The 13,502-nt window shown below is 41.7% G+C and overlaps 1 protein-coding gene across 1 annotated transcript in view; it reads left to right on the top strand.

Moving 5' to 3' along the window:
- ARHGAP31 (Rho GTPase activating protein 31) overlaps positions 1–5,699 on the top strand; it is a 529,796-nt gene extending 524,097 nt beyond the window's left edge. Inside the window, exon 12 of the mRNA XM_078656718.1 lies at positions 2,369–5,699. Coding sequence (XP_078512844.1) covers positions 2,369–4,795 — 2,427 coding nt within the window. The 3' untranslated portion in view covers positions 4,796–5,699. The remainder of the gene's footprint in view (positions 1–2,368) is intronic.
- The last annotated feature ends 7,803 nt before the right edge of the window (positions 5,700–13,502 follow it).

The raw sequence follows: 13,502 nt of genomic DNA on the forward strand, positions 1-13,502 counted from the left end.
AGTGAATTATGAATACGGTAGTCCCCCCCATCTGACAGTATAGCAACCTAGAGGAAACTCCCCCGACTGCACGTAAAGATTGATAATAACCATACCTATATTGGGTTCCGGTGGCTTAAACAGCGCAATGGGTTCAATACTGGATGGTTATCCCTGATAGTCGCCATGGGTTGCAGCATAAGCGCAAACTGACCGTTCCCCAGATACTGACATATTTATCCAATTTCATACTTAACACTGCTATGTTGTCAAAGCAGGAAGAGTTTTTCTAAATTACGGCTGTTATTTCGTGTAGATAATTTTTTCCCCTCAGGACTGAAGATGGTGGAGCACATATTTACAGTATATTTTGCCTGCCGCATCTATATAAGTGATTTTGTGGTAATTTTGAGAATTACCATTTTGGCCCTGTACGAATGAGCCACATCAGGAGGTTGGAATGGAGCCATTGGGAAAACAATGTTGAAATTAAGGGTCAAATATTAACCAGCTGGTTGCATCCCGCTAAAATAATATCACAGGAATTTGCTCTGGGCATTGTGCAATAGATTTTTGGAATTTGCGATGTTCTTCACAAAAGAGTTAGTAGTGAGGTTAGAAACTGAGAGAAGAATGAAGAAAGATACAGAACAAACTTGGCTGATAAAATTGTGAGCCTAGAAATTAGTTATAAATCCTACCCAAGAAGGCTCAGGCATCAAAACTGGTGCCTGGGTAGTAGTAGAACCAGTGATTGTAGTGACAAGAAACCAAAATGTATTCTGGACATATTTATAATGTAAGTGCCTTGTTAGGAGGTACCATAACATTCAAGAAATCAAACCTTAAGAAGAGAAGCAAAATGTTTGGGTATTTGGAAATATTGCTGTCTGTAATGTCAGGTAACTTTGCAATAGAATTGAAGCAACATATTTTCTTGAGAAAGAAATTATCTGGTTGAAATATATTAAGATATGTCAGGATTGTCTTCATGCCACAGGCAAGAGGTCTTCCCCCTCCTTGAACTGGGGGCATTATTACTGTTTGGTCAAAGTTTCACTTTATTAGTAGTCATTTCATACCTTAGTAAAGTAGTCAACAACTTAGGAATGGCCAGGTGTGCTTTGTGAAGTGTCTCTTATATGAGACCTATCATCCATGATGGTATTGCATGATGAACCTGTGGATTATTGCTTCTATATCATTGCGACCCTTGGGTATTAGGACATGTATTGCAGAGTGACACTGGTGTCAATGACACAGGGTTTACTGGCTAGGTTTATTAGTGCTACCTGTATCAGTGGAAACATTCTTCTGTAAAATACAGGATTTGTGTGTTTCACTGTACTCTTTGTATAATGCCTACTATATTTTGTTTGCTCTTGGTGTCTGTGACAGAAGCTTGAAGTAGCTTAATCTCCTATAGGTTTGTAAGTGGTTCTGACCTTATTGTGTCAATGCACAATCCGCAATGGTTGGGGAAGTTTTAGAGAGTTGACCCCGTTTGATATGCTTTTGATACGCATGGTGATGGGCTCCGTCCTCTGCTCTGCTGTTTTCTCAACTTCAATTATATTAAAACCATGGAGGTATCACTGACTGAGTATGTCTTCACTACCCTGCAACAGCCCTAGAGGGGATTTCCTGGAGCCATAGAGCTCTTCTTTCCTGCTGTTCACAGAGAATGCTCCAAAGAGAGATCCCCTTGTCAGCGGCCGCAACAAGAACAGAGGACCACTGACCATTCCTTCTCCAAATAGCCCTTAAATAGGAGAGTTTGCTTATTGGCGCCCAGAAACTGCATCTAGATTATCTGCCTCTAGAGTTAAAGAGTGAACTGTGTAAACTCCTGACCATAAATGGGCCCTTTACCGCCAGCTAAGACCCTGTCTCTACGTCATCATCTCTTACCAGTGACTACTAAAGAAACCCCTTCCTTCCCCGCCTGCACCCACTGCACATGACAAGCATGTGCCTCTTACCATACCTCTTTCCTTGGGACCACCAGCAGCCAACCCCCTTGCATGCTTTGCCAAACACCTCTATATAGCACTTTTCTCTTCTACCCATTGCAATATTCACCCCCTTTAACTAGAAGCTGGCCCCTTCTCTCCTCCCAGAAGTATCCTTTCAACTTGTTCTCACTCCGTCTTGGCTCTTACGCTCTATTGTTTTACCCCATCTTGTATAGCGCTTAATTGCTTTATTGCTAAGCTTGTTTTCTATACGTCACAGACAAAGGTACTTTCAAAGAAGACACAAAAACATCAACAAAATATGTTGGAAGAGTTTAACTCAAATGTCAGCAAGACTTGTCTATTATGACTCAGACACATGCTTGCCTGTATAAAGATGAGTGTATAATTCTCAACTTCTTTATGTTCTACAGGTGAGGGATGACCTTAACCAAACCTTGGTGGAATCACTGTGGCCAGAGATACAGCAGGAACTGAAGATTATTGAATCAGAGGAGGAACTTTTCAATGCTGAAAAAGCTTTAAATGTCGTCCAAGCTCAATCACCCAGTGCAGACATTGGCGCTTCCTCTGTGTCAAACACATCTCTTAAATTGGAAAGTAATCCTACAGTGAGTAAAGAAGACATTGTGGATACAACCATTCAGGCTCAAGAAGGTGCTTTGGCCAAAGATGCACCAAACACAGGCATTCCTCAAGTAAATGAGCCAGGAAACAATATTCATAAAAATTGCAATTCAAGCCCTTTGAAACTGGAAAATCCTTCTCTTGAGACAGCATCGTCAAAGAGTCTACAAAGTGCTATGGATGCCCAGAGCAGCAGTCCGCTGTGTCAAGATGAAGATCATCATGCAAAGCTTCAGTCGAAAGACAGCACTTCAGAAGAACTACCTCCAACACCAACAAGGAGAAATTCAGAACAGGTTGGCTTAAGCCGCAGCTCTGCCACCCAGCAGCCCAGTTCCTCAAAAACAAATAATTCCATTTTGGCAGGAACTTGGGGTCAAGTTAAAAAGGACCTCTTAAAGATCCGCTCTAGGGGGACCAGAGAAGTCAAAGACCTACATTTACCTTCAAGTAGAGATGAAAATCAGCGGCAAAAACCAAGTACCCCCAGTAAAGCTCAGAGGTCTTTGCGTAAGGACGAACACTTGACTTGGGCAGATGCTGTTCGAACATTTGATTTGGTAGAGCCGTGGGAAGAACACCAGTGGGTCACCAGTCCCCTTCACTCCCCCAAACTGAAAGATATCCAAGAAAGAGAGGTGCAAGAGTTTCTGCCAAACAGAACTGGTGCACCAGTGGAGTCCAACAAGAGGCCAGAATTCAGTCGTAGTCTTTCCCTGGATAGTAAAGACAGTCGTGTGAGTCGCTGGACTGTAAAAAAGGCTCATGCAAGAGAAACTGAACGACTTCCCGAAAAAACAGGAGCTGGGGAAGAAAGTATAACATTGCATACCGTACCTCAGAACTCAGGGCAAAACAGCCAAGTGAACATTTCTGGGGAGCCATCCAAGTGTGAGGAGCTGTCACCTTCGTATGTCAATGATACTTCTAATGGATACATGAAAACTGAAGAAGCTTGTGTTCTTTTGCCTCCTACAGATCCAAAAGTGATTGAGGAAGAACCTCCAAGCTTGAAGCCTGTACAGTCTCCTTTGCACTTGAAGCCAGTGGATAGTTGCCCAGCACTAAAAGAACTTAAAGAGGTTTATGAGCATCATCTCCCCAAAACCGGACCAATTCCAAACCATGAATTCCTGCCCAAAGAACCTCAGCAGACACCGGCTAATGAAGAAGAAGCGTCCCATAAAGCAAGGCCCTCTTCATTCAATTTGGAATCACTTCTTTCTGGAGATGATTTTTTGAAGGTGGAAAGCCAGCCTGTAGGCATTCACACTGAGGTTAGAGAATCAAATGCTGTAACGCCAACAAGCCTGATTCCACAATCAAGCTGCAAAACAACAGACCAAAACAAAGTGGACTTATGGAGAACTCAGTTTGATGCACAAGAACTGGATTACATGTCAATTAGCCATACGGCTACTGGCCGTCGTAACTCTGCACCAGTGAGCGTCTCTGCAGTGAGGACCTCTTTTATGATTAAGATGTGCCAGGCTAAAGCAGTGCCCGTCATACCTCCCAAACTTCAGTACACACAGATTCCACAGCCACTGCAGACTCAAAACATTGATTCCACGGCTCCTCCCTTGGACCGAGAGATGAATAGCCAGTCAGATTCCAGGCAGACTTGCAACCCAGCCAGAAGCCACCAGGAATCTCCTAATTACCCATGGACTGAGAAAAACACTCAGGCGGAAAAGGAAAACAATGACCCAACTGCTGTTGACTCTTCTTCTTCCTCAAATACTTCATCCAGCCTTCCTGCAGACCCATCTCTTTCCGACCAGAGCACATGTTTTGATGCCCCAGTATTAAGGCGAAAGCGCACTTCCGATGGGGAGACTACAGGGGAAGTCTCGCTTTCTTCCAAAATGGAGAGACCATCTGGGTTTTCCAAGCCTTCCTATAGATCAAGGCCAGGAAGACCTCAAAGCCTAATTTTGTTTAGCCCTCCTTTCCCCTTCATGGAGCATCAGTCATTGCTGGACTCTAGGACACTGCTCTCCCCTATCAAAAGCCCTTCTCATTCCAACTCCCAAGACCCGGTTTGCGGCGAGCAGTCTGGCCACCCTCGGACTCCGGATGGCGTCACCCTCAGGAATAAAATGACCATCCCAAAAAGTGGCCAAAGACTAGAAACTTCTACCAGCTGCTTCTACCAACCTCAGAGGCGGTCAGTCATCCTGGATAGTCGGAGTAGCCGGCAGATAGAGTAACAGTGCCGGGTAACCAATGTCGGCCAAAATGCCAAAGGCAGTATTATGCAGCAACATTTCTATGCAATAAGAAAAAAGTTTTCCTTTGTGCAGTATGCTTCTGTTGTCCTGTATTTTTAATTGTGCTTTCTGCAGAGATAATCAACTGTAGGTTTCTATTTTGTGTGCTGTTCCAAAGAGCCGTTGTAATTTCCTCCATCGCCATCCATCCACAAGGTACAGTGGAGCCTCCATCAATAAAACTGTTAAATGAACAGGTAGAATCAGGAATACATACAGCAGAGACCAAATCCATGCTGCCACACAGTAGGCCTGGGCGGTGAACTTCGCTCCGTTCACAGAGTCTGCAGAGTTTTCTGCACTCCGCGGAGCTCACATAGTGCAGAAAACTCCGCTTCGCGATGTGCAGCAGAGTTTTTTCCCCGCTCGCAATCGCGAATGGTAAGTTTGCGATCGTGAACAGTAAGTTCGCAATTCGAGCTGCCGCTCGGGTAGAATTTCTACCAGAGCTGCAGGAATACCAGCACAAACTGCAGTTCGCACTGCACTCCGCCACTCGTGGAACTTCGCAGAGTTTTTTTGCTATGCAGAACTCCGCGAACTGCACCCAGGCCTACTGACACAGCTGAAGCCTGGTACTCTGTAGTGTGCCATGCCTTGGAGCTCAGGGAGCACTATGTACAGCTTGCACTTAAGGTCAGAGCCCCGAACAGTAGCTAAGCTAAGTAGGGGGTTCAATCACCATAGTCTGCTCATAAAGAGAAACAAATAAGATATTTTTTTAACTTGTTATTTCCTTTGAGAGTTTCTTTGTTAATAATGCCACACAATGATTGCGCATCAATGCCTTGAAAATAGACGTATGTTAATTAAATTTAGATTTTTGGTAAGAATGGTAAAGAAATTTGGTAAGAATGTATGCTAGAAGAGACTGTGTTACCACACCCATTGAACTTGATGTGAAAGAGAGAGTTAGTACGTTCACTGGTGTTGTATGGTGACCCCATGATGTACAGCAGTAAGCAGTAAGCAGTGGCAGTGATGTAAATTTTCAACAAGCCAAGTAGAAGGTCACATGACATCTGTGCAGCAAACGCTTCGTCAGCCATTTTGACATACAGTTCACTCCCCCATTGCTTTGTGTTTGCAGCTTTTACTGTTCATCTTCCCTTTGGTTTATTTTCCTCATGCTCCCTTTCCCCAGTCCCTCTTTATAATTAGTGTTCTCTGATGAGGCTACTATTTCTTATCTAAACATTGGTTGTATGAATGTGAGTTGGTGACTAACTTGGATCCCATGGGCACCTCAAATAAACCCTCCTCCTTGACAGATAGCCACAATCACAGATGTGCCAACACAGGGCAAAATACAAGGCGAGAGCATGGCCACCATCAAGCCATAGGGCTGTGCTAGGTTATGATACCTAAATATGAGCTTGAGACAGACATGTTTCTAACTACTGCATCCTATCTTCTGACCCCTGGAGTATGGGACCTCCGGCTCCAGTCTGGGTGGCTATTTTCTAAGCATTTTCTACTTTGCAAGAAGGATGTTAGGTATGGAACAAACACTTCATTTAGTTATTCTCTTTATAGACATTCCAGCTACTGACTGACCAATCCACTTCTGTGTCTGAGTACTAACATTTGGAATCATGCCAAATGTGGCCAGATATTGGATGTCAATTCTAGAGAACCCTTTGCTGGCCTGATTGCTATCACCTGGAGTAAACATAACCTAAAGTAGGCCCATGATTCCATGCCTACTTGCATATAACTACATGAGTTACATTGCGCAAAGCCAACCATCTCAAGTTGATGGACACAAATTAAAAAGTTATAAGTAACATGACTAAAATATGACAGTGGAGTATGGTACCAGAGGAAGTCTAGCTGATTCTGAAAGTCAGTGCACTAAAAGTTGGGTTTCAAGTGTTTTTCAGGAAATGTGATATAGCATAAAGTCAACAATATTGTAATGGACACTCCAGAGCACACACCAAGGACATGATTAACCAGAAGGCATTGGCAACCAATAATAATCATGTTCACAAATTCACTCCTTTGCCCCAGTGGGAAATGCACAACTGACTACTTTATTCATCTTGGGTTAAAATCTCCTATTGAGCTAGGTATCAAACTTATAATTGTGGTCTTCGTGTGAAAAGAGATTGTTTTGTCTCTTTTTTTTTACTAACTGTAGTAGGTAGACAGCAGATGGAGAAGCCAGGAACTTTGTGTATATTACATTATAAATGTTAGGGGTCCAATAAAGAAACATCATACCCTTCACATGTATTTTACTGCACAAGATCTGCTGATCTTGCCAAGTCAATCCTTAGTATTCCTGAATTTTCCCTTGAGAATTTGTGGGAGTTGTAAGATTGTAAATCATGCAGTCTGCGAAGAAATGTGAATGTGTAACTCTTGGATAAATAAATGTACAATCCACATACAATGGGAAATCATTTCTCATGTATGCACATACCTGAGCAGGCTGATGGCCTGGAAGTGAGATGACAGCCTTTCTGCCTAGGTAAAATAATATAAACCTTTGATTGTAAACCATATTTCTTAATGTACTCTTCATAGTTTAGAGTACCACATTTCACTACAAAAGAACAATTTTCTATTGTTTGTAGAGATGTTCAGACATTTTTGTTCCTCATGCAAAAGAAAAGAAAATATAATGTCACTTTAACATAGTTTTAGTACTACTAATTCTCAATTTTTATTAGTTATTTGGTGTAAATATTGCCATTAAGTACACAATTTTAAATAATGTTATAAACATATGGGCTTTCCCCTAAATTATCAAATGCCTGTTGTTCGCCTGTAAGTAGCACCTCGCCTGTAAGTAGCACCACTTTTTCTTGCTACCTTCATTAATGCTATTCAAAGTCCAGAAGCAATGATCTCCACCCCATAGGGGGAAATTTCACAATGTGAAAATTCTCCATAGAAATATTTGATGGGGAAGTTAAGACTTGTAGTCAACTTCTGCAACATACTACTGTTGTTATTGCATATGGGCAGTTTGCATCAGTGCCAATTCAAAAATTCTCATTGGGTTGCAAGGGGTGAAGCCATATCAATCATTTCAAATTCTTAAAAGCACTTAGCTGATATCATTCAAATACTCTATTTCTTTTTGTTTTGGTGTCAATTGTATAAATAATATATGTTTTCTATATTTTTTTATAAGTAACATCTTTCTGATGTCTTGCAACTTAACTGATAAACAGGTCTTTAGACAGGAGAGTCTCCCCAATATGTTGCATGTTGTCAACATTGTAGTGGTCTGCAGCAGTACCCCAGGATTATGCAATAGTCTGCCACGCCCAGTATCGGCCTACAAGACCTCTGCAGAGCTGCCCAACCAGTGCAAGAGCCTGCCATTGAGCATAATCCATAGAATAGACACCTATAGGTGTTCCCTAGTCTTAGGTATGCTCTAGACTTTACACATTCCACAACTGAGGACAAGCCTTGCATGCAATGAGGATATGCGTAAATCCAAGCTTGCACCCCATAGCTTCTGGCTTCCAAATCTGCACCATGAAGTCATCCCAGTACTCTGTAGGACTAAGTGGACATAGACGATATATCCTACTGATGAGTGAATTTGAATGGAGCATCCTTAGAGAAAAGCAGAGATAGGCTCTCTGTGGCTATGAACTAGAATAAGAGTTGTAGCCCATCCTAAGTGTCACTTGGCATGATAGGGTGGGAGGTGGGGACCCCAATTATGGATTATTAAGCCATCCTAAATTATTATTCATGGAAACCCCTAAATCAGTACACATAGGCCCTTTTCTGGAGCATGAAGGGGTCGTGCAAAATTTAGTGGGTGATTAAGGAAATACTGATGGGTGTCTCTTAGCCGTCCACATTCCCCTCACCCATTCTGACATCTGTGTCTCTTCATGCTACTGTTGTTGCCACAACAGCAATGCATCACTGAAGGATGCAGTGAAAACTCCACCATTGTGGTGATACAATGTGACTTTGAAAAGATCTCCAGCTCATTTAAGCGAGTGGCTTCTCTCAAAGATAGAAAAAGGGGTGGTCCTTTTCTCAGCTGGGATTTCACAGACAGGAAAAATAATCCTCAAGATTTGTTTGGTGTTATTCGTACAAAATGCTTTTTGTACTTTTATAAAGCACTATAAGACACAAAGTGTTTTTTTTTTAATAGGCGTGAGATCTCCAAGCCGCAAGAAATGTAGAGATTGTATGTTGGGTGGTAGAGGGTACTGAAATGTTATTGTGTTTTTGATCACACAAGATTTGTTAATGACTGTGTAAAATGTTATTGCGATGAAACTTCTACAATGCCCCCCTGCGGCTTGGGTAGATACATTAATTCATCAGGCATGGACAAGGGGGCTGGAGAGTTAATAGATTAAAAGGTTTAAAGAAAGGAGTCATTAGCCCAAAAGGGAATAGGCAGAATGATGGGAACAGTTGTGGAGGTCAATTAACATCAGTGGGGTGAAGGCAACTGGCAAGAAATGAAAACAGAATGTATGACTCAGAAATCTAAAGAGAAGGGAGGGGCCTGCTTCCCAAAACATCAGTCTCTTCAAATTTTATAGAGACATCACTCTATTGACAGATACATTTAATTCTGAGTTTACAGATGTTCGGACCTTATAAACCCTTTTACTGCTAATTGCTTCCTCTGCATTGTAGATTGTAAACTACCCGTGGTAGTGAAAGCATTACATCTGTTTATCGGTGAGGGTAGAATAGGGACAGGTTGCTTAGACAGGACCCCCAAAAAGATTATTGAAGACACCCCAAGTTAGTAAAGTGGAAATCTTTGTGAGTTGTTGTTCAAGAATGGCTGTCGGTCTGGTGCGTTGTGGCATCATAGCAGTGGAGAAGGATATTTGTTGCTCTTACTGGTCTCTGGTGAGCACTATGGCCCTTGCAGGCTGCTGAATTCCTTTTGTCAGGCCAGTGAGTCATGTATCCACAAAAAAACAGGGTTTGGTTACTCGTTCAGGCCTCAAACTGGCGCTCTCACATCTGTAGAAGACAGTGGTAGGGATTGGGAAATGACAGTGATTGGAAGAAAGATTTACACATCACCTAAGAGAGCCTATGTCACTGCAATATCTCTGGACAGTATTCCTTACCATCTCTTGGGCCAGCAAACAACACCCATCAAAGGGATCCTGCAACCTCCACCGGGAGAAGAAGGAGACACTTGATACAGCTCCTCTTATGTGATCCAGGGCTACCTGCTAATTTTGCTTAGAAAAGACCAAGTGGCCACTGCAAAATGTAAAGTCTTTCACAAATGCTTGAAATGTTGATACTTTGCTCTATACTCTCTCCTCTATTGTAATCCCTCAGCTTCCTTCAGGAAATAGCATTTCTGTCCGATATAAGCCATGGATGACGCTGAGTACATGATCGGAACACACATTTTTCATTCCTCTCCTAGAGCCTGATGTGGGTCCTGCATATATGCTCCGGCGAGATATGCTAATTAAACTGAGGCACCAATGGTAGGCAGTCTTCACAAAGAAGGGCCATCTCACTAGCTGTAATGTGTAATTATACTGTAGATTAATTAGCAATTTTAACTCTTTCCTTCCACTTTCTTCAAAAGCATAGTCGAATGGGCATGCACCAGCAGCAAAGCATAGTTTTAAAAATAGGCATGTGGAGGCAGCCATTTTACTGTGATGATTAAGTTATAATGAAAATATTGGTTTATGCTTATGTTGCAAGCATGTATGAGCATTATACAATAGGTGGCTCCACCCACTTAATACAGATGCTGATTCCACTGCATTGAAAGGATGAGAACAGCCATTGTGTTAGAATGTGAAAGAATAAAAGGAGAATATTGCGTGAAAGTTTTGCGTGTATCAAAAAATGTGGATGTCTCTGAACTGTGTTAAATAAAGTTTTAAATATATATAAATGTATAAATATAAAATGTATATCTATTATTGTATATCTGTTGCATAAGGTTAATAGTAGGCAGTGAAACTGACCATTTTAACTGGATGCTGAGGCAAATAAGGGGTGAGCGTATTTTGATGGTAAATTTTCTTGATATTTGATGCAAGTTACTCACTTGCTTAAAGTTTGCCCGAGTTATTTCTTTGTGTGCAGCACATATCCTTTAACTTTAAGAGTCTTTGCCATCAGTCGTTATGTTTATCCTTGTTGATCTATGTTGTTCTTTTTTTTGTTTTTTATGTGTACTTTTAAGTCAACATTATGCATCTGGGGATTTATTGTGGCCGGCAGTGCATCGATGCTGCTGGCTGGCACTGCAGCATTTAAGGTCCCATTCAAGAAAGACTTAAGGCACTGAGCTAATATTGACACCATGTTTTTGGCCCTTGACTTGAAGACCTAATATATGGTAGAAGTTGTTGTATTGATTTTGCTCCAGTTGGACTAACATACAAGATTACAATGGTCTGTAAAAGAAAAGCCCAGGACTATAAACATGGTCAACCAGTGACGTGGTCCTTCTGTGAATCCCCTGCGGCAGAGGTGCCCAACATTGCACTCTTCATGTCGCATGATTAGGATAACCATATAAACGACTGCCATTTAAATTCAATGTAGGTCAATTTATCTCATATGGTTATCCTACAAATTGCCATGGCTTTCGCTTTCCTCAAACAAAGGTGGACATCTCTGCCTTAAGATGGCTCCACACATTGTCTACAAAGGGCTTGTAGGTATAGCCAGATGGAGGCCAATGTGACAGCCCACCCCTGAACTGGTGACAATACAGGGAAGAGCAACAAACATCGCTAGGAGAACCAATGGTGAGTTTGAATATAGAGCCAGCAAAAAACAGAAGAAGGCGTGTGATCCATTTTCTGAAATTTTCAAAAATGCTTTGCTAGGTTTACCAATGTCATATATGATAGTATAGTCACCAAAACGAGGAGAGCGCGTGTCATCTGACTGCTACAATCACTCGTTGAGACTGCTAGTTCTCTCTTTCCTCCAACTCACTGTATGATTCTATGCAAATCACTGCTGCTCACTTTCCCTCATTAATTGCCCTCTGAAACGAGCCCCACGCTTCACTCACTTCTAGAGCTATGCAGAACAATGCAAGACAGCAGATGGGTATACTCAAGCATCTAATGGGAGTCTTGCATGCTGGTTACTGACCTGCAGTTCCTTGCGAGGCTTAAATAAATGTTGTTTTTCCAGCACTGTGCTGTTTGTCCTTTATGCTTATAATTTGTTCTCCCAGTTTTATTCCTGAATCTCAGCCACGAGATTAAACTGGAGTTTTTAAAAAATAACGAATTATTGTCTTGTGTCATATTTATGTTTTTAAGTGTTTTTTATGTTTTGAAAAGAAAGTGGTATGTCCTCATTTTATCTGGAAGAAATTAAATGGGTTATATTATTTTTTGAGTTATAACATTTTTGGGCTACATTCTTACTGTTCAGAGACGCATCATAGACAACTTGAGTATGTTTAACAACAATTTTATACTGCAACAAAATGCACCAGTCTCTGAATATGTTTGTTTGCTGATTGTACACGTACTCGGACAAGTGGAACAGTACTTAGAGCCCTGGACTTCAGAAAAGGAATCTTCACTAAAGTCTTGACCCATGAGCCACAGATTTACAAAGATTTTGCATTTGGTTTGCATGACATTTTTAACACAATCCCGATAAAATATATTAGGCTTAGATTTACAATCCAATGCATATCGTGATTTGTGTTGGATTGTAACTAAAAGTACCGCAAAGATACGTAATGCACTGCCTTGCGTTACTTTGTGTCTATGAGGTGTTCCATTGGTCGTGCATAGGCATTCCAGTGTAACCACCCATGTTTTTTTACGCATATCCCTACAAAGAATTGTAGACAGGCATTAATGCCAAAATCCTGCACCTCCCCTTAGCCAAGCACAGCGAGGAGAACTATTTTCATTTCTCCTAGTTTTTCCAGGTTGTAAGTGGGCAGCATTCTACAGCACATATACAAAGAGGAAAATGCATTAAAGTATAGTTTTTGTACAGGAAAGGGCCCTTTCCAGCACAAAAATCATGCTTACCAAAACACAGACACCCTTGCACTATGGCAAAATGGTGTCCGCGTTGGTGCATGGCTTAATGAGCGCTAGTGCAGGGAGAGAACAGAGCTGTGCAACATCTTAGTAGCTATGGTGCTGGTCTGCTCTCTGTTCCGTTCATGCAACGCAATGCAACAATTTTGTTTGCTGGGCTCCGCTGCGTGATTTCTTTGTAAATCTAGGCTTGTGTTTCTCTCACTTATGAGGAGGATACTAGAGCACAAATACAATGAGAAATCTTCTAAAAATCATTATTTGGTCTCGCTTGTGTATGCATGCGGTAGCGCATGTGCTCTCTCTTGCAAGCCTCTTGTGTTCAATAATGGGGTTTGCACCTGTCCATAGCTTACTATTCGTTTGCAGTGTTGTCACTTTGTTTTGCTGCCATCTAATTGGCTAGCTTTTGCATTGCATCCCTTCCTTTACTTTTGACGGCACATAGATCAAGCACTGATTATTCACTGCTTGCTTTGTGATTCAGATTGTGCATCTTTTTCTTTTAAAAAGCATGATAACGCCGCTAACTCTGGCCACATCATAGCACTTTTCTTTTTTACCTACCGCCACCCCATCCTGCTTCTTCTCCTCCCACTCGCCCCCATCCTTTTATTTCTCCCCATCCC

Source organism: Lissotriton helveticus, chromosome 8 (genome assembly GCF_964261635.1).
Source record: "Lissotriton helveticus chromosome 8, aLisHel1.1, whole genome shotgun sequence".
In the NCBI taxonomy this organism is placed as follows: Eukaryota; Metazoa; Chordata; class Amphibia; order Caudata; family Salamandridae; genus Lissotriton; species Lissotriton helveticus.